Here is a 21,029-nt window from a genome sequence, read left to right as displayed (position 1 = left end):
TCCTCTTCCGAACAACTGAATCCATGCAAGCCAGCAAGGTTTCACATATACAAGGCCTCCTTCACATGTCCACCAGTGTGCAGTGTCTCCAAGCCAACATGGTAGCATCTCACCTCCGCCATTTATACAGCAAATATTCATACACCACAACAAATACTATTAGTAACTACCGACACTAGTATGCAAGGGGCCTAGCTGTGGTCATAATAAACTGAGTGGCATGCACATGGGGTAAAGTGACCAGACGTCCCGATTTAGGCGGGACATGTCCTGGTTTTGCGGCTGTGGTCCTGCTGTCCCGCAGCCTGCTTGTGGGATAGTGTTTTGTCCCGCCTTCGGCCGGAAATATGGAAAACGGTATCAAGCACAGTGTCACTAATGAAAATCTGGAGGAATGAGAGCCAAAATAAACTGTTTGAAGAACTTCATGAAAAGAGCGCACACGACAGGACTAAGCAAGAAACTGTTGTGTGTTTCTTGCTTATAGTCCCAATGTCTGAGTTGCTTTCTTGAAGTTAGTGTGTACCAACAAACCATTCAGTACACCCCTCTGCGTTTGACGGACGGTGGGTGGACGTGCTTCTGTACTTATTTACTTATTCAGCAAATAACGCATCGTTGCTCGTCGAACAAAGGCCGAGAGAACTACGAAACGAATGATCTTTTTTCCAGTTAAAAGAACAATGCATTGAGCCTTAGTTTCTCTTCAAGCTATGTGCCACGTTCTTCCTTACCCCCTTCCCCCCCCCGTCCCACTTTAAGGCCGAGGAATGTGGACACTTTAACATTGGGGCATTTTCTTGTTCCACTCAGTCTCAACACACCTGGTAGTGGTTAGAAAATTAGCCAAAGAAGCTTACAAATGTGTGCAATCATATGTGAAGTCACCTGGTGACACGGCCTAACTGCTGAGAAGTTTGTATGGAAGACTGCCCAGATAATGGAACATTTCTTGCTGCAGTGCAGCTATAGCACCTCACATACTTTCAGTACTGACTATACAAAATTTCGAACGAATGCAAAAAAAAAAAAAGCAAGAAACTTTTACTATGACCGTGTGTTTATTTGCAAATCTTAATTAGGCTTGCTGCTTTTCTTTTTGGTCCTTTCCCTTCCCTGCCAGTAGGTCCAGTACTTGGTCGGCACAGGTGGGTATGCGCGTGCCAGGACCAAAGATTGCAGCAGCGCCAGCCTTGTACAAGAAGTCGTAGTCCTGTGGCGGAATGACACCACCAACGACAATGTGGATGTCTGGCCTGTTCATCTTTTTCAGGGCACTTGCCAGGTCTGGCACAAGGGTCTTGTGACCAGCGGCCAAGCTGCTCACACCAACAACGTGCACGTCAGCATCAATCGCTTGCTGCGCGACTTCTTCAGGTGTCTGAAACAGAGGCCCGATGTCTACGTCAAAGCCCATGTCAGCGAACCCCGTCGCAATCACTTTGGCACCCCTGTCGTGCCCATCTTGCCCCATTTTGGCGACGAGAATACGTGGACGTCGTCCTTCTCGTTCCTGAAAGGCATTCACCTTGGCCATCACCGCCGCTAGCTCCTCATCCTCCCCGAACGTGGACTTGTAGGCCCCAGAAACCATTCTATCAGACGCAACGTGACGGCCAAATATTTTTTCCATGGCATAGGAGATCTCACCAACGGTGGCCCTAAGCCTTGCAGCCTCAATAGCCAGGGCTAGGAGGTTGCCTTCGCCACTCTTGGCAGCTTCCGTGATGGCATCCAGTGCTGCTTGCGTTTTCTCATTGTCTCTGTTCTTGCGAATGTTCTCAAGCTTGGCGATTTGCGAGGCCCTCACCTTGGTGTTGTCGACCATCAAAACTTCGATGGGGTCCTCTTTCTCAAGGCGGTACTTGTTGACGCCAACAATGACTTCCTTCCCACTGTCAATGAGCGCCTGCTTCCTGGCTGCGCACTCCTCGATGCGGAGCTTGGGCATGCCCGATGAGACGGCCTTGGCCATGCCACCCATCTCTTCCACCTCTTCGATAATCTTGAGGGCCTCGTCATAAACCTGTGAGGTCAGCGACTCCATCAGGTACGAGCCACCCCACGGATCTATCACGTGCGGTATTCCACTCTCCTCCTGCAAAATAATCTGAGTATTCCTGGCAATCCTGGCACTAAATCTAGATGGCAATGCAAGGGCCTCATCGAATGCGTTGGTGTGAAGGGACTGGGTCCCACCAAACACAGATGCCATGGCCTCTATCGTCGTACGCACAATGTTGTTGTATGGGTCCTGCTCAGTAAGGGACCACCCCGAAGTCTGGGAGTGCGTACGCAGCTTGAGCGAATTCTCATTCTTGGGATCAAAATTCTTCTTGATCAGCGTCGCCCACAACCTTCGTGCCGCCCTCATCTTTGCGATCTCCATGTAGAACTTCATTCCAATGCCCCAAAAGAACGAGAGCCGAGGAGCAAAGTCGTCGATGGTCATTCCTGCTTTCAGCCCCGTTCTGCAGTATTCAAGACCGTCAGCAATTGTGAAGGCCAACTCCAGCACATTGTTGGCGCCCGCTTCTTGCAGGTGGTAGCCCGAAATGGAGATGGAATTGTACTTGGGCATGTTCTTTGACACAAACGAGAATATGTCGCCAATGATGCGCATCGACGGCTCCGGAGGGTAGATGTACGTGTTCCGCACCATGAACTCCTTGAGGATGTCGTTTTGAATCGTTCCCGACAGATGTTCGACGGGAACCCCTTGCTCCTCTCCTGCGACGATGAACATGGACAGCACTGGGATGACGGCCCCGTTCATGGTCATGGACACGGATATTTTCTCCAACGGTATGCCATCGAAGAGCGCCTTCATGTCTTCCACGGAGTCCACTGCCACACCAGCCATGCCGACGTCCCCTTTCACTCGTGGGTTGTCCGAGTCATAGCCGCAGTGCGTCGCCAAGTCGAAAGCGACTGAGAGTCCCTGCACGCCGGCCTTTATGTTGTCCTTGTAGAACTTGTTGCTCTCTTCGACGGTACTGAAGCCTGCGTACTGGCGGATTGTCCACGGGCGGCCTGCGTACATGGTCGGGTAAGGGCCCCTCGTGAAGGGAAACATGCCAGGGTAGTCCTCCGGTAGCCCCTTGACGTCCTCGCTGGTGTACAACGGCTTTACGGCGATCCCCTCGGCCGTGTTCCAGACGAGACTCTCGGGAGGTTTTCCCTTGAGCTGCTTAGTGGCGCGCTTTGCCCACGGTGGGGGAAACTTGTAGTCCACCCCGCTCGTAGCCGGAGGTGCAGCACCTGCTGCGGGAGCGCCAGGGGCGGCGGACGGACTCGCAGCCGCGCTGGTAGAGTCCCACGACGACTGGACATACGCGCTCCTGTAGACGAGGGCGCGCCACGACTTCGACACCTTCAGCATGTTGTGCGATTTTGTGGTGACGCGAGTTGATAACGGTTCACGAAACCTCGATCTCGGCAATAGACAACCGGACTACCATATCTACTGTGAGCACTACGGACAGTTTCCGCCTAACTTACTCAGCTAAGAGCAGGCACTGACATACGTCTACTGCGGCTACCGCGTCTACGTCGCGGCCCCTCGACCGGCCTGTAGCCATCCGCTGGATCGGCGCTTCTAACCATTTCTAACGCTTCTAACAGGTGGCGCCGGTGGCGCAGCTTGTGTAAGCAGTTCGGCGTGTGGCCACGCGGCGCGCTGGCGTCGCTGGCGTCTGCCGGAAGTCAGTGACACTTCCGCTAGGGACTACACCTACAAAATCGAAAAGCTGATGACAAGACAACTGGAATGGGTTCGTAAACGTCTTTTGCATTTCTCTGCGGCATGCAACTCGAAATCATAGCCAGTCGGTGATCGAAGAGAGCAGCGGCCTAGCTTTGGCGGGACTGGGGCTCTCTAACAGCTCGCAAACGGCTCCGTGCTGCGTTCCACCGATCGCCTAACGGCAGCTCTGCCGTCAAGCTTTGTATGTTTTTCAGGGCCAAAAAAATACACGCTGTTTGACGCCTTTGTGGATTGTTCCTCGCATTTAGCAGATTTCTGGCTACGAGCGTGCGCTGACGCGGTGCGTAATTAAAAATCCTGCGGAACTCCGGGCTAAGTTAGCTAGCCCGTAGCCGGGCAAAGACCAGGGTGGTCCTCCTTTCTTGTTTTGTTTTGCCCCAGATTCGATTTTCTGTGTATTCTTCGCCGGTGCGTCTGTTGCCTGCACAAGAGGAAGTAGAGCTTAATTGTGTCAACTCAGCTGATAACGAATGGGGGCCACATCGTCGGACGGGTTTGCGTTCTGACCAGGCCAAGCCTTCGCTGTTGGGGACTGAATGCGCGGCTGCGTGTTTGGCGAGCTAGAAAGCCAGCGGAGTTGCCTCAGTAATGGTATTTGTTCTCTCGCAGTTCCGTTTCAGGATCTCCGCATTCATTTCTGCGTTGGTTAATCGCGAGCGCGTCCTCGTTGCTGCCAAGTTTCGAGTGAGCGCCCATCTGACGTCTCGCGGCTTCCTCCTGAATTGCGGCGCTCTCGTTTTGACAGGAAGCCCAGCCGGTGGTCACGTTTTTCAGCAGCCCGTGTGTGAAGCTTTTTCGCCGCTTCGCGGTGCTGCGAGCTGACGTAAGGTGCGCGTATCTAAGTATTGTGGGCAGATGAAGAGCGCAGTTGTTCGGCAGGAAACGCTTGAGCGACCGAGCTGTTGACGCAGGAACTAGCGAGCACGCGTCTCAAACGACCTTCGAGTCGTCGTCTTCTGAACCCCTTGGGTGCTGTGAGGATGCGCCTCGTCGACCGTTCGTCCGGTAAATCTCTGCTAAACATAAACTCGGGCATTATTCTCTCCGGACGTGCGGGGAAGTGTGAGCTCAATCTGGTGCCACTCAAACTGGAGCCAACCCGATAGCCGCAGCCCGCGTTGTCATTTTTTGGGCAAGCATTTATGAGCCAGAGTATGAGCGAAAATTCAAGTTGAACTTTTATAAGCACGTACCACCTTTATGCCAAATGTAAATAATTACCAGTTGCTTGGCCAGCAACTGGTCTAATGCTCTCTTCAAAATCGTGCCTGACCGTTTTTCCGCATATAATAGATATGATGTCTACACCATATCTATTAACCTTACACCATATGAACTATTAATCATAATCTATTAACCATAATCTATTAACTATAATCGTTAAATTTTAACACCATACTGTGGGCATTATGAGCTGAGGCTGTGTTTTTCAAATAGCAGGCACAGAAAAGCAGAAGTGTTCTGTAAAATAGCATGCATGAAGAAATTTCGCAGACTCGGCTGAAACATGGCGGCATGTGCTCTATTTATCTATTTTAGCTTATGTGCTGTGTGTGTCTTGAGTTCGCTGTTGTAGGTGTGACGCGTAAAAGTAGATTGAAAGCGCATATTGGGCGCAATGGAACACTGGCGAAAGCAAAACCCTATTCAATGAGTGGTGACGGTAATAATAAATCGGGAAACAATTATTTTGGGGCAACATATGGGGCCTCGGTTTCGTATAAAGCTGTGATGTAGACTTTGTGGTTGGTACTGAATTGAGTGGCGCAAAAATGCGAGTGTTTGCAGAGCTACTACTCATGGTGCTACTCGTCCATACTTGGTTGGGGCAGCGGTACTGCTTTGTGAGGAAGCATGCAAGCTATGCGTGAGCGGTTGGTTTGATGCCGGCCAACATTCGCTGGGCCTTAAAAGGAAAATTTTTTTCTTCAGCAAAGTGTCAATACTGATCACGGGTCCCATGAAGGAACATTTGCTTAGTGGTCCGGAGCTGCGGGAGAGTTCGGGAAAGCACGACTGATTTGACTGAAACGACCAAACCGCTTGGTACACAATGACATTGCATTTGGTGTCTTCTATACCGCTATACATCGCCCCTGCCTCATTTGCGTCCCTGTTTAGTGCGACGCAGGCAGTGACCACGTCGCATTTCATCAGCGATTTCTCGTCAATTAATGCATCTTTCGGCACCAAATCAACGCTAAAATGGCTATTGGAAGGTCAGACTTTCGTTCGAAACCAGCTTGCTGGTTGCCTTCAGTGGGCCTTTAATTTGTTTTGTTTTCGATTTTTTGCCACCTCTATACTATTGATTATAATATACTGTTCATACTGTTGCTTATAGTATACATTATACAAAATCAGTTTAAGCTACAGCTGTCAGGAATAATGAAACAGGGCTAATTTGAAGACTTCTAATATACCCGCTGAAATCTTGCGTGCACAGGCCTTATTAAAATGACAAAAATATCTGAATCTAGAGGCAACAGCCGTGTGCACTAGGACAGTCGGTCTGTTCTCTTTTTGCTGTGGCTTTTTTTAATTGAACAAATTAAACTTTGAAAGCCCACATCTAAACATTTTAGTCTGCCGATACTCGTGGTACTAAACTTTATTGAACAAATTTCCAGGCTTCATGTAAAAATACTTAGTTTCTCCCTAATTTTTTTCTTTACTTTAGGGAATTGATAGAGAAGTGTAGCCTGTAGAGGCCCCTCTTAAATGCCTAGACACATATTATGGAGCGATGGCTTGTACCCTTCATTTTTCTCTGTGTGGGAGGAGCACAGGGCCAAAGCTATCACGTGCCTTGGGATCACCTTGGTTGGCGGGGCCGGTGTGAGCCGGTAGAGTATGATACAAATTGAAAAGGCTCGGAACCTGCTTCTTGTGCACCTTTTCACATGTTGTGTACAGTTGACGCTTGTCAATTTGATCCGGGCTCTTGGGCCACTGCAATTTAGTCAAATTGCACAAACAGAAATTAAAATACGTTCCTTACCCTAATGGGACGGCTAAATTTGGGTAAAATAAATGTCCAGATCAAACAGGTTGGGCTGACTGTAGTGGCAGTGTGCACTAATTATGTGTCAAGTTTCTTTATTGAAACTATTGGACGATTTCCGTGACAGTTCTGCCGTGTTTTGAGGACATTACACTTCAGCTTTAGACTACAGCTTGAATTTGCGCTATTTCGTTGCTTGATGTGTTGGTGAAACAGTGCAAAGTGGGAGACGACTATAAGCGCTGTAGTGCCCTCTTTTGTCCCTGTCCATGCACTGTTCCACCAACATGTTTAGTCTAGTTTTGTGTATTCAAAACTTCTTCCTTTAAAAACGAGATGTTTGCTTTATTTCTGTTCCTTCGTTAGTGCTGATTGGGATGAAGTGCAGACCATAGCTTAGTTGCTGGCACACTGCTTGGTGAGGGATCAACATACCTCATTGCCTTGTCCAAGTGTTTAATCACTGGGCATTCTATTTATACTGTGAAGCGTGTGTTCTAATAATGGGTGAGTTGGTTATTGAAAGTCATCGTGGCTAGAAGTTGTTTGTCACTCAGCATGTACTGCAGGTAAACCATGAGGAAGCCACTTTCTGGTGAGGTCCCTATGGTGTCACATAATCATATTTGTGTGATTGGCGGCCGACCTCAGCCACTGCTCAAAAATGACTGGGCGATTGTAGTGTGGCCTGTAGTTCCATTTGATTGTATCGCTCGGATGCCACCGTAGAGGTAACATGCTGATGACTATGTTTTTAGTGCTGGCCTCTGCTGTGTCACTGCTGGAGTCGTGCAATGTAAAATTTTGAAGTTTTTCGATATTTGCACATTATTTCTTTTGTGTCTGGGGTGGAGCTGTGTCAGGACCAAGACCAAAAATTGCCAGAGGGTTTGTTGATGGGCCAGTTGGCATATGACCCCTCAACGGAAAACAAAGCAGAGAGGGTACAAAAAAAAGAAGGAATTTGTGTTACGTAAGCACTGGCGAACAGCTGAATGTGGTTTATTGTCACAAGAAAATACGTGTAAAAAAAAAGTGAGGAAAGAATAGGCAGTAACATATTACCGAGAAAATGATAATGCTAGAGCACAAGAAAATGTCTTGTTGAACCAACGTAAATGTATGTGACAGGCACACAATTTTGTGCTATTTGATGGTGTTTTGACATGCGATGGGCGGCGTGCTGCACTCCTCTGATACGTCACGTCTATCACATTTTACAGAAATTTTCCTGCCACAATGAGCAGCACTCTGTCGTTCACCAACGCATGTGTAGCACAAATCTTCCGTGCCAAGAATAAGCGTTAGAAGAAAAGCTGCGATAAGTGCTTGACTTGTCGAGGCTTTCCAGCGAATGACATGTGGTGTGCACGTTTCAGACCTCTCGACGTGCTTGAGCTTGGTGAGTGTGTGTGTGTTGTACCTGGTTGGCCCCTCCGGCCGCTGTGGTGCAGAGGCGCTGAACAGGAGGCGTGCCCGGGTGGCGTTCAGCTACCAGCCCCAGAACGAGGATGAGCTGCAGCTGGAGGTGTCGGACGTGATCGAGGTGCTGGAGGAAGTGGAGGAGGGCTGGTGGAAGGGGGTGCTCAAGGGGCGCATCGGCGTCTTCCCTTCCAACTTCGTGGTGCTCGAGGAGCCCGCTCCCTCCTCGCCCCGGGCCTCCCGCTGGCCGGGCAACTCGGCCGACTTCCACTCGGACAAGCCCGAGTCCTCGGGGGACGTCACAGGTGGGATCGGTTTGGCTGAGAGGGCACCAGCGCCCGTCCAGCTGCTGCCGCAGAACTCGCCTTTGGCCTGCTCAACTGCTTCCACTCTGTCTCTCTTCTCCAGGGGACCACTCAATAGCATCACTAGAGATCAAGCCCAAGCCAATTATCAAAGGTGCTGGATTCGGCAACATCCTTCCCGAGAGCCGCATCAAGGTCAAAAGCCAGGTCACGGACTCGTCCAATGACAAACGCGTGAGTTTGAATGCACATGTGCACCACTGTTTAAAGGCCAACTGCACTCAAATTATTATTTTTTTTTCAAATTTGATCCAAATAAGCAGTCTAAGCTCTTAAGATCACGTTGGCGAAATCCTAAGCTTCGTAAGCACACTGCACACTAGGTACTGTCGTTCAAAGTAGCGCTGTGCAGACGATGTGTGCAACTGGAGGAGAGTCGCCGAAATAAGTTCCGAGTGGCCTGTGACGGAGGTTGGGGAACCTGTTGCGTGGAGCTCGCACTTCTCCAGCGACTTGCACGGCGCTCCGCCGGGCAATGGGACGCGTTTGTCCGGGGTTTCTCGGCTACACCACCGCGCTGTACCGCCGTCACCATCCCATGCTTCAAACTAACTGCATGGGTAGAAATATCCGCCTTTTTTTTTTTTTTTTTTTTTTCAGTGCAATAAAAGAGATCAGAAGCCTACAAACTACATGCGCACTTGCGAATGTTCTGGAGCTAGCAAAACTTTTTTTACTTGGAAATAATATTTCTACTAAAAAAAAATAGCACGACACTCACACTTGCCTTACATTTGTCATTCCTATTGCACTTATCAGAGAACAGAAGGCTATTTTAGAAATTCTTGACCACGTGCACTTCCGCATCTAATATTTGCAATATTTGGGCTGCACCAATGCCACCTCCATCCCTTAGACCTGTCCAAAGTTTTGCGACCTAACTAGAGTTGTACATGCGGGTATAAACATTTGCGCGACTTTAGCCTCACTCGCTAAGTGAACCAAAATCAGCCTTGCTCTAGGTAACATATACGTCTGCACAAGTATCAGTCGTCGTCTTTGCGAAGTGCAAAAGCTAACAACTGCTCCTGGCATGAACAGTGAACTTGATTTTTTTTTTCAATTCCCAAATGAAGTATTTACTTTTGTAAAGCGGTAGATTTAGTTTACTTGAAAGTAAAATGTTTTCACTGGTGAAAGTAGAAAACAGCGGTAGGTATTTTTTTGTGTTTTAGTGCATCATTTATCTGTGGAAGCTGGGTTATAGTTTTAGATCCCTTTTATAAATCGATTCTCAATGTGCAGCAAGGCCAAAAATACTGGGCTGATATTCACGAAGCTGTTTGCACATAATGTATAGTAAAAATGGGGATTGATCTCCGCCCGCCTGCGGTTTATTCCCTTCAAAGAGAGTGATGTGACAGCCGAGGCGCCGGCTAACCAAAGCTACTTTTCGATATCGTAAGAATAACTAGCTTTGTAAATTAGGGCCCACTTTCTTACTTGCAATGCCAAGGATTTCTACAACGGCAATTATTTTGATTAAAAAACAACTGTCGTACGGTCTACTTCATTTTGATTGATAGCAACGCGGTGTTGGAATTGTGCCTAACTCCATTATGCTGGGTAAACGTTAATGGGAGTTCTTCTGTGGAAATAACAGTGCGAAACGCGACGCTACTGTACGCATTCGAAGGCATCTCTGAGCGGCTGTTTCCGTTCCCTCACGTACGCCATGTCCGGCCGCCGGTAATGGCCACCTTTTCTGTTCAGTTTCGGTTCTGAAAACGCCAATGTCGTAAGCCGTTTGCATTGCTCCCGTTCCTGTTTGAAACGTAATAATTTTTACGTTGTTGAAAATTTGACTGCAGTTGGTCTTTAATACAGCTAGGAGGAGCGCACACATCAGGTGGTTTCTCACAGGAATATAAATGCAGTTTTCCTCCTTGATGCCGCTTGCATACTGCCAAGCCAGCATAAACCGTAAAAAAGTACAAAACTGGTGTGTTTTTATGGGTAAGAACAAGCAAGGCAGCTTTCTTTTCATGCAGAGCTTACCTCCTTGATGCATTTTGCCAATTACTGAGGCAATCCATTACTGTATAGTAACTACACAGTCCATATATTACGTGTAGAAATACGGTACAAACTGTTGTGGGTTGTACGGTACGGTACAACCCACAACGCATGTTTACTCCGCGTGCTTATACAAAAGCTTTCCTTTTTTAACATCTACTGTGCGCACCACGATCGCACGGCTCTTGTGGGAGCATCGATCATTGATGGAAGAGCCTCCGAATGGGGGGTATTGGTAGTTGACGAAAGAGCTTCTCTTTGTGATACTATTTTTAGGCGGTGCTCGCATTTTTTTTTTTTTTTTGAGAGATGCAATTTTGGGGGGGTTGACCTACATTCGAGTCGACTTACAATCGTGTAAATACGCTATATATTGAAGAAAGCTATCAAGCATTAGGTTACATCACAATTTGAGCACCATTGAACACCATTGAATACCTTTGGAAAGTTTGCTTTTTGTGATTTGGCTTGTGCTAATGGGCCACGAGGTATCCTTTACAAATGCAATGGCCTTAATGAGCACTAGCTAAAATAGGAGGGAAATAAAGTGCATCCCCTAAGCCTCTAGGGATGGGCTACAGGTATTTTGCCGCTTGATGAATTTGCAACCAGTGACAGCACATATAGGCGTGAATGATTGTAATAATTGTAAGGAATGATTGTAAGGAAAAAAAGAAGTTTCTGTAGGCAACTAAAGCTCTTTTATTTTGAGAGCACCTACGAGGGGAAGAAAGGGATGTTTTCAAATTAATTTTCGTATGTTTGTGTACGTGTGTGTGTGTGTGTGTACAGGCATCGGCACCACTCAAAAAGCCAGCACCCCCCGTCCCATCGGAGGTGGCATCTGAAGCACCGAAGCTGCCCCCAAAGCCTGGTAAGCGGAACCTGCATTGCTTGGAACCCGAGTGTTTGTTCTTCAGCACTTGCTGTGAGGCGCGGTGCGTCCGAGGATTGCAACCATGGCGAAAAGGCTATACCTTAGTTCAATACGTGTTGCTTCAGGCAACCTGTTCACATAAAGCATAGTGGAAACTGCAGCACTGCAACTACAATATGGTACCACGAGAGATCCAAAAGCAGGAATTTATGCCAAGCGTGATGCACATACACTATGAACAACAAGCAGGATCCATTCGGGCCCACTTTGTGATGCAAATGAAGAAAATTAGGCGTAGAATGAATGTGCATCAGTCTGTTAGTTCTTTTACGACATCTGGTTACATGGATCTTTTGCAGCATTTGTCAGCTGTTGATTTCTCTCGCTACGATGGTAGTGGGTGCCTGTGGTCGTTTTTTCTGTACAAGCGTGTGAAGAGGTGGCCCCCCCAGCCAGCTGAGCCAGTGCTGTCTCGGTCACAAGACGCCTCCTGGAGCCCTCGTCTTCCTCTGCCTTGGCCCAGTGCGGGAGCAGGCCAAGGTGCTGTACGCGTACGAGGCCCAGAACGACGACGAGCTGACGATCAAGGAAGGGGACGTGATCACGGTGCTGACCAAGGAGGTGGAGGACAAGGGCTGGTGGAAAGGGGAGCTCAATGGCAGAGTCGGCGTGTTCCCGGACAATTTCGTCAAGCTCATAAAGGAGGAGGTGAGGGCTGAGAGGGCGAACACCAGGCTATGCCCGCACAGCATGTGGTCTTGCTTGCCGTCAGCTATAGTAATGGGGAGTGCGTTGGGAGGGAGGAGGAGGGGGCTGCAGGCAGACAAGGAGTCGCACAGGGATGAGTCCCCTGCCAACACTGTTCGCACCCAGTGCTACGTGGAGAGAGAGTCGGGCTTGTGCACTGCCTGCAGAACAGCCCAGGGGAGAGAGGGGACCTTGAGGGGAAGAGAACCAGCCAGGCAGCAGCCTCGAGGGGCTTGTGAGTGAGGCTGATCGGAGCTCCTCCTCGCTGCCTTGTCGCCCCTTGCAGGTTGCGCAGCCTGTCAAGCCTGAGCGGCCGGAAAAGCCCCCGGTGGGCAAGATGGTGGGCAAGCCTGACCTGCCTGACAAGCCTGCCTTCCAGGAGTACGGCTCGGATCGGCCCATCTCCAAAGTGCCTCCTTTTAAGCCTTCCGAAATTTCTAAGAAAGGTGGGCTCTCTTTCAGCGAGCGGGTCGCAACGGGGTCGCAAGATATCTAGCTCAACAGCTGAGGCAGCCAGCTTCTGGGCTGGCCACTATGGCTTTGTTTCCAACGCAGACAAAAACAAACTCCCACCTGTTGAAAGGTGGAGAACTCCAAGTAGTCCAAGTAGTTCAAGCTACATGGCCAGTAATAAGTCTTTTTGCGGTGGTGTTCCGCACCGTTTACCCTTACCCTTTTCTTTCGTGCACGGCAGTTATGGTAGGCTGTCATCGAGCCATAATGAAATATTTCACAACACAACAGTGCAGCGAACTGTGGAAATTACATGTTTTCTATTTCTTTGCACCTTGATATCATTATGTGTTAATGGTTGGTAGGAGAAAGTAGTGTGTAAGAGGTGAAAACAGCACAACCAGGTGTCAGACCATCACCAAAGTGGGAAAGAAAGGAGCGGCTGTTTCTCTCTTGACAGCCGTGGGTATTGCTAGCGTTGCATGAGCTGTCGTGGGAAGCGGACCGTGCATAAGTTTACACCACTTAATTGAGGCATGTGATGCATTGTTTCTGCAGTGAGTTTGTTGGGACTGTGGCGATCAGTCAGAAAAAGCGGGTCGTCATGTGTTTGGGGATGCGTTGTAGGGGTGGGGTTTCTGTGCATGAAACTCTCCCTTTCTGCAGAGCACCTCTGCCATTCTAGCTTCGCTGCACAGCTCGCGCCTTGTTGGCTTTGTCGCACAGTGCTACAGCTATGCAAAGAAGTAAGCCAGAATGCACACAGAAACTTCTGTTCGAATGTGTATGACAACTCGTAGGCAGGAGTAAATACAGAACATTCTTTTTTGTGCAGATGCAGTGCCATTCGAATGAAGTTGAAAAGAAACATTTATTAAACTGAAAATATTCAATTTGGTTCATTCCCAGCTGTTAATATCTGATTTGCCGCAAAATATTTGTTATTTGCACAGCTCTACGAGAACTCTGCAAAGTTAGTCCTCCTTTCTTATGATATGAATGCAGTACTTGTGATGTGAATGTAGCTCAACTTGTGGGTACACTTTCCTTCACAAACTTTGCAAAGCACTGGTAAGCCCCCAGCTGGTTTCAGACTATGAAGGGAAAAAGTCATGTCTGTCTTTGATGTGTATGTACAGCCATCCAATTTTTTAAAAATATCACTAGAGCATCGACTGGCAGGTGGGTCTCTGCCTTATCACGGCAGACAGAGGCGAAAAGAGCGAGGGTAGTATGCACAGTTTACATGCTCGGAACTAACTCGCCAGCGCAACCGTTGTCTGCAAGGCTGTTCCCACAAGCACGACACAACGCGTTCCTGCTGGTTATCAGCTGCCTTGCCGTGAACAAGGCACACGTGCAATCACTGTCACCGCCTGGCAGTGGAGATGGCCGGCTGGTTATAAGAGGAAGGGGTTTTGTCGTGCTTGTGGGAACAGCCTTGTAGGCAACGGTTGCGCTGGCGAGTTAGTTCTGAGAATGCAAACTGTGCGTACTACCCTCGCTCGTTTCGCTGCTGTCTGCCGTGATAAGGCACTGACCCACCTGCCAGTCGATGCTCTCGATATTATCAAAAAATTGGACGGCTGTACATGTCTGTCATAAACAGGAAGGCAGACGGCGTGCCTTTGGGTCAATTTTTCTTTTACATTATCAACACTGCCATAAACACACACCGTACCGAATTGGTGAGGTAGGGTTAATGTGTGCGCGCGCATGTGAGTGTGCAATGTACCTCCCATTTCCTTTCGCTGGCCTTTCTGCCCGTGCTGGTTGGTTCGTTTTTCCTCCAAACCTGGGCACGATGCTGCTCTCGAGTTCAGTGATGTTTGGGCATGCATGAAGACAGACTACTGTTTGGCCCGGGTGCATTGTAGCACCTTTTGTGTGGAACAGCATTCACGGAGCCACCCTTGCTTTAGCGGCGATGCTCTCGCTGTGGTCTGCCGTCCCACAGCCTCTTCCCCCGGTGGCGCGACACCGGCCACCGCCGCCGTGGTGGCGGCAGCAGTGGAGGACAAAGGCAAGGCTCCCGCCCCTCCTCCCGCGACGTGCTTGGCAGCCGCCAAGAAGCCCTTTGTGCTGCAGTCTCCTCCGGCTGCCTCCTCTGCGGGGGGTCCCAAGAAGCCCCCCCAGTGGCCGTCCTCCCAGGAGGAGGACGTGCCCCCTCCCTCGTCCCCGCCCCCACTCCCGCCTTCCAGCCCCACCGCCACGCCCACCTCCCCGCCCGCCTCCTCTGCACCCGCGCTGGCTGCCAAGTCCAAAGAGGCCGCACCGGCACCCGTGTACGCACAAGTCAGGCGGGTCATGGCCAATGGGGTGGCCGACTCCAGGCAGTCGCAGCCGCCAGTGGCCTCGGCCAGGAAAGAGGAGTACTCCGGTAAACACTGGCCACCCTTGGTCTCGGTCTTGGCTTCTGTGCTGTTCGCACTCTCCTCTTGCACCTCTTGTGAGCACTGGTCCTCCTCTCTGCTTGTGCCTGTCTCAAGCTCTCGTTTGCATCGTGGACAAAACTGGGTCCTGAAAGCACTCGGTGAAGGCTGTCGGCTGTGGGCGCTCTGCTTTCCAACCAAGCGGTCGTACTGGCTGCGATGACTCCTCTGCCGTCTTCTCTCGTCGCACTCTGCGGTTTGCTCTCTGCCTCCCTTCTCCTGCTGATCTTTCTCTGCTGCCTTGGAACAAGAGTCTGGACTTCGCACGTACAGTGGAACCCTGCTGATACGCTTTTCCCAAAACAGGAAGGAAGCGCAAGAGCCAGGAAACGGGGTGTGGGGGGGTGGGGGAAGAAGCCTGCAGTGGTAAACTGCACATAACTTCACACTGGGAGAAATTGTGCAGGATTGTCTGGCACAATTTTTGATGCCATAGATAACAAGTGCGCACTTCCACAGCAAACTAGTTTCTGCATGTGCCCCTGCACAGGAGATAAGCCGCTCACAGCAGCCCACGCACGACCCCATTGAGGCGGGTTTCGGAAGTCTGCGACACACAGGAGGCAATGTGGCGAAACCTCGGCAAAAGACAGCAAGTGCAGGCACAGAAAACATTGAGCAGAACTGACACAGCCTTTGATCTGGGGTGGAACAGCTGTGCAACCTGCGCCATACCATTCCTATCGCACCAAACTCGTTTTTGAGCACCGTCCTGTGCCGCAGAGCCCGAATTGAGCCATGAGATACGACTACCATGATGTGCCGTGCATGAAAACATGGCTGAAACATCGTGTTGCGTTTTAAATGCGGTAATGGTTTTGCTTTCATCAAGGCTGTGAGCGGCTGTTGAAGTTTGCTTTTGCTTAGCTGTAAGGCCACAGGCAGTACGCGCATTCTCCGGCTTCACACTGTATTTATTTGTGTCGCATTGGTGCAGTTTGGTTTGTCAGTGCCGGCCACTGTGCCACAATCAATGGAAAATGACCAAAAGTGAGGAAATGTTTTTGTGTCACATCACAAACGGATAGAATAATATTCGCATAAAAGGTTTTAGCTTATTGGAGGTGAACTTCAATTTAGCCGACCATTTTTGGCGAGTGTAGCTACATAAATTGCACGAACAGTCTTGGACACTTGGCCCTTGCTTGTTTTTTCAGTTCGCTTTTGTTGTAAGGTAATTACTCATTTTTGCCTGTGAACTTTGCGGTTAGCCTAGCTTATTTGGGGGATGGTCCAGCATTAATTATACCTTCAAACACGCTCTTGTTACGTAGTCTACAGTGTACGTTGGTCAACTCTCGCAACCCCGCGATGGGCGAAGTCACAGGTGTATTCTGCTTCGCACGCACTGAAACTGCCAGTCGAAAAAACGCAAGCAAATGCCTCATTTTACTGAATGCCGTCGTGAGTTCGCTTAGCACTGCCATTTACCGGACATGAAACGAGGCCTATTGTCTGATCTCCTTCAACTCCGCGCGTAAGGTTTACCCTTTGAACGGTGATAATGCGGCGCACCCGCTGGGGCCGAAGGCCGATAACTCCGCATATTGTCAATTTCCAGATATAGTTCAAGAACTGAGTTCTTAGTTCGGAGAAAGTTCTAGTGCACGGTAAAACGCCTAATATAGTGGATGAATAGATTAAACTTAATTGGCAGGGAGCTGGCACAGCAGCCCGTGCCAGCGGCCTCTCTGGCTGCTCCAAGCCTGCTCCAAGAGGCGATCTTGCCCGCTCCCAGAACTGCCCACAAACCCATGTACCCTGTTCCACCCTTGATTGAGAAAAATGATAAAGATAGGACAGCCTTCTCAATGCCCCTGCAGCCTTTCCCCACCGCTCTGTGCGGCTACTCTCGTAGCCAGGCCAGGCCAGTCCTCATGAAAAGCCAGCATGGCTGTTGGTGCGCACCGGTCAGGCCATATCGGAGTGCCAGTTCTTGACATAGCTTGCGGGAGTATTGCTGCAATCGCGATGTAACAGCAGGGTTTCTAATGTGTGGGATCTTATGGGTGCAATGCCAGGACCGACCGACGACTTAGCTGCGGGGAAAATGCAGCACCCAGGAGCGTAACACTGGGGTTCTACTGTATCATGTCTCAACTGCAGCGCTACGTTGCCCTGTCCAGTCACCACTCTCTCTCTCTCTCTCTCTCTCTCTCTCTCTCTCTCTCTCTCTCTCTCTCTCTCTCTCTCTCTCTCTCTCTTTCTTTCTCTGCTCTGTTTGCGTGCGCTGTTTTTTTTTTTCTCTCGCTCTGCTCTAGGGAGGCTGCTCCTTCCCATGTGTGGGTTTAATTGTTCCTTTTTGGCTGCATGTTGTTACTTTCTTGTCAGGCAGGCCTTTGGTTGCTTATGGTGGGTGTTAGTTTGTGCTGGGAAACTACTTGTGGGTTGCAGTGCAGAGTAGGTCAAACTCAGGTGATCATGGATGAAAAAGTGAAAGCGTGTTAGGAGTACAGCAGATGCACCCGCCGCGGTGGCTCAGTGGCTAAGGCGTTGCGCTGCTGAGCACGAGGTTGCGGGTTCGATTCCCGGCCGCGGCGGCCGCTTTTCTGATGGAGGCGAAAAGCAAAAACGCCCGTGTGTACGAGATTTCGGCGCACAATAAAGATCCCCAGGTGGTCAAAATTAATCCGGAGCCCTCCACTACGGCGCGCCTCATCGCCTCCGTTGCGTCGGCGCGTTAAACCCCACAATCATCAATCATCAGTACAGCAGATGCTTATTGAAGGGACACTAACATGTAAGAGCAAGTTGGCCTATATCAATGGATTTGAGTGTTGAGAATATAGATTTATCATTCAAAGCAGCAGTAATTGATTATGAATGCAGAAAATGCCAAAAGTGGGAAAGTAGGTATCAGCAGCTCATACGCATTCCTGCAGTACAGTTTGTGACATTGTAAATGTTAAATGCATGGGCAAATGGGATTGGGGGAGCTGGTGTGCCCTTTAATGTCACGAAAAAAAAAAAAGTAAGGTAAATGGGACGGAGAAATGCCAGCTTTAGCTAATGATTTCTCAGCAAATAAGGCATTGTCAACCATGGAACAAAAGCCAAGATAGCCGCGGAACACGTGATGTTTCGGTTAAAACAAAAAGTGACAGCCTTCAGTGTCCTGTTCAGTTGGACTTCATGTGCTTAACCAGCTTCGAGAGCAGCATCCCTCGTGAAGCAGAAATCTCCAATTATTGCAGTGGATTTTGCTGGTCCCTTCAGTTTTTTTCTGTTTGTCAAGAGTCCACTTTGTGTCGTCGTTGGAAGATGGGGGGCGTGCTTAGTCTTGCTGCCAACTGCGTTTCAGAAGCGACATTTGACAGCATCGAGCCCTCAGAGAACAAGCTGAACCATCCCACTGCCAACCGGGTCCGCCCCCCGATGAACAGGAGGCCCCCCTCGCACATCACCATCGTCAAGGAGAACGTGAGCAGTGCCTGCCCGCCCCTTTCTTCTGTTCAACCATGCCGCATTATTACGCCTGAATTTACAGGGATCGCCTGTTTGGATTTTTGTCCTACCAGCGAGAGACAAAGCTCTCCAGGGGTATAAGCTGCCTAGTGAACTGGGCATAACAGATATTGGTATTATATAAGTGATGCGTAGAAACGGGAGTTGGCAGAGTTTGAAATTTCGAGGGATGCTGAATTGGGGAAACAAACTTTACTTTACCGGTTGGTTATAGTGCTGAGTATACATATAAGCTGCTTACAGAGGCAGCAGTTGTACAGCAATGCAGTAAATGCCCTCGCCTGTCGATGGGTATCACTGTTGTCTTAAATTTCCTGCACTACGGTTAACAGCATTGCAGATTGTGACTAGCAGAATGGGATAGGGGGAACTTGTCGAAGCGTTTTCCTGAAAAGAACAGTAGGGAAGATTATGCGGGTGAAAAAATGAATGAATGCAATAATTGAACGAAGTTCGTGCTGATCACATTAAACACGCGAATTTTAGCTGCAAACGTGCCCCTGGCAGGTTGCAGGTCAGAGGATTTTTGTTCTTTTCCAATTGCTTTGCCTCAATGTACGAGTGGGACCAAAGGTTTCACGTGCGTCCAGGGTGTTTAAGGGAAGTAATTGTAAAAAATAGGCTTTGGGAGGCAAAATTGTTTTTCTTGCCCAAAGTGGTCGGAGGCCATAACGGACGCAATAAAACACGGTCCAATTGCTATTTAGGGTAGCAATTAACTAGTACCCATTAATTGATCTTTTGATTATGGCAGTTAGGTGTGTGATTGTAATGTGGAAATTGTAGAGGATCATCATTCAGCCCGATATCCAGCATTGGATCTGCGAAAATGTAATTGCCCGCAGAACTACGGGATGAGTAATTCAGTCCTGTGGACTCGCGCATCTGGGATGTGGCGGCTGCAAAGCGCCAAAAGCCATGTCCACGTGTTGACAGCACTCGGAGCACGTCGCCCTACTTTTTGTCCCGGGCAAGATAAAGCCATGGCTGTGCTAGAGTGGAGGCGCCCGGCCGTGATTAATGGCGAATTCCATTGGGAGAGCAGGAGCACTCAAAAGCACTCTGAAAGTGCTCTCTCCTGAGCAGGCGTGTTTCAGTGGTCGAACAGGAGTAGGAGCACTGTCATCCAGTGGTAGAGCAAGATCACTTTCGCTGCTCCGAGAGCAGCCGGGAGCAGTCCGATCTGCTCCCGCTTGAAAAGTGGAGGGAGCACAGTACCAGAGTCCTTCTAAAGCATTGAAGGACCTTGAAGCTACAAGGAGCAATGACATGGCGCACACCGCCACGTCGCCGCTGGGTTGCTCTCAGTGACCTCCATGCCCAGAATCAACGGTGCTGTTTGGTAAACAGACCCAGTGAAGGAGCTTCCCACTTTTGTTGTACGTCCTTTCACGATTGCTGAAATATTCGTTCAGTTCTCAAAAACGCTACAGGCAGAAGAAAAAAAAAAAAGCGAATGGCGCCGGAGAGATTCGAGCCAGCGACTCCTACAACAATGAGCTGGAATTTCAACCTCTACTCCACCCCGAGAGATGGCGCATATGTGCAAAATGCAGCCTCTTAAACTAAGCCCTCAATACATTCGGCTGGCTGTTACTTGTTTTTTGCCGTATTTAAGAGGCCCTCGTAGTGATACCGCCTGTTCCTCATGTGCCGATCTTGCAGCCGGGCCCCATATTGCTACTACTACAAGTAATGTAGCCGGATCGCCTTTCTGTAGCCATCGTGCATGCCCACATCGGCCACACAAGCCACGACAGTCGGGTCGAAACCGTGTTTTCCCCTCGTTGTTTTTTCCTCTCCCACCTGCTGTCCGGGTGCGTGCCTCATTCCAGTGGCAGGCGCAGTGGCCCTGCTCCCGCGTACTCCCAAGTGTTCTGTCCGCTACTCCCCACTGCACGTAATGTGCGTGACGTGTGCAGCTCTGAGTGAGGTCAACACGTGGGCGTGGCTTTGCGACGCATTGCAGCCCCCATGCTCCAGATGCTCTGGTTCAGGGGACTGAAGTATTTAGTCCATAGTTCTGCAGGCAATTACATTTTCGCAGACCCAACGCTGGATATCGGGTTGACTGATGATCCTCTACAGTTTCCACATTACAATCACATGCCTAACTGTGTGGGCATACTGGGTCTGGCTACGGGACAACAAACGACCCCGGCTAGCCTCGTTAGAGACGTTGAGCGACGATGTCAGCTCGACGCCCGGAAATGACCCATCCAAAATGCCCCAGAGAGGTACGCGGCGTCCACAAGGGAGACGCCGCGACGGGTTCGACTCACCGACACAGGCGACGACAGGCTCCAAAGGGCCAGGACGAACCATGGGGTTTATTGGCCGAGTCGTACAGTGCATAATAACGCCAAGACCGGGTTAAGAACTACACTGTACCGACACGCGTCCTACGGCGTCGCCCCAAACAGGCGACCATGGCCGAGGTTGCACGCGGGCCGCTCGCAAGGTGACCAGAGGCCTACCCTGC

The 21,029-nt window shown here is 49.8% G+C and overlaps 2 protein-coding genes across 5 annotated transcripts in view; one reads left to right on the top strand and one right to left on the bottom strand.

The window, feature by feature from the left end:
• Positions 1 to 1,042: 1,042 nt before the first annotated feature.
• LOC144152289 (methylmalonyl-CoA mutase, mitochondrial-like) lies at positions 1,043 to 3,614 on the bottom strand. Its single transcript, XM_077683530.1, has one exon. The coding sequence runs from the start codon at positions 3,380 to 3,382 to the stop codon at positions 1,079 to 1,081; it is 2,304 nt and encodes a 767-aa protein (XP_077539656.1). The 5' UTR covers positions 3,383 to 3,614; the 3' UTR covers positions 1,043 to 1,078.
• Positions 3,615 to 3,624: 10 nt separating this feature from the next.
• The window catches only part of LOC144152291 (SH3 domain-containing kinase-binding protein 1-like), a 35,239-nt gene continuing 17,834 nt past the window's right edge, over positions 3,625 to 21,029 (top strand). The window contains exons 1-8 of one of the 4 annotated variants that reach the window (XM_077683535.1): positions 3,625 to 3,773; positions 8,225 to 8,497; positions 8,601 to 8,731; positions 11,366 to 11,447; positions 11,974 to 12,158; positions 12,484 to 12,643; positions 14,608 to 15,030; positions 18,384 to 18,502. In XM_077683535.1, the coding sequence (XP_077539661.1) occupies positions 3,770 to 3,773; positions 8,225 to 8,497; positions 8,601 to 8,731; positions 11,366 to 11,447; positions 11,974 to 12,158; positions 12,484 to 12,643; positions 14,608 to 15,030; positions 18,384 to 18,502 (1,377 nt within the window). In that variant the 5' untranslated portion in view covers positions 3,625 to 3,769. Of the gene's footprint in view, positions 3,774 to 3,978; positions 4,358 to 4,408; positions 4,772 to 8,224; positions 8,498 to 8,600; positions 8,732 to 11,365; positions 11,448 to 11,973; positions 12,159 to 12,483; positions 12,644 to 14,607; positions 15,031 to 18,383; positions 18,503 to 21,029 lie in introns of those variants that run through there. The other 3 variants (XM_077683532.1, XM_077683533.1, XM_077683536.1) reach the window with 3 other exon arrangements.

This window comes from Haemaphysalis longicornis, unplaced genomic scaffold, assembly GCF_048455015.1.
Source record: "Haemaphysalis longicornis isolate Haplotype H1 unplaced genomic scaffold, Haemaphysalis longicornis Haplotype H1 scaffold_9, whole genome shotgun sequence".
Taxonomy (NCBI): Eukaryota; Metazoa; Arthropoda; class Arachnida; order Ixodida; family Ixodidae; genus Haemaphysalis; species Haemaphysalis longicornis.
The sequence above is the reverse complement of the archived record's forward strand: the minus strand, read 5'-3'. Positions and strand labels throughout refer to the sequence as shown.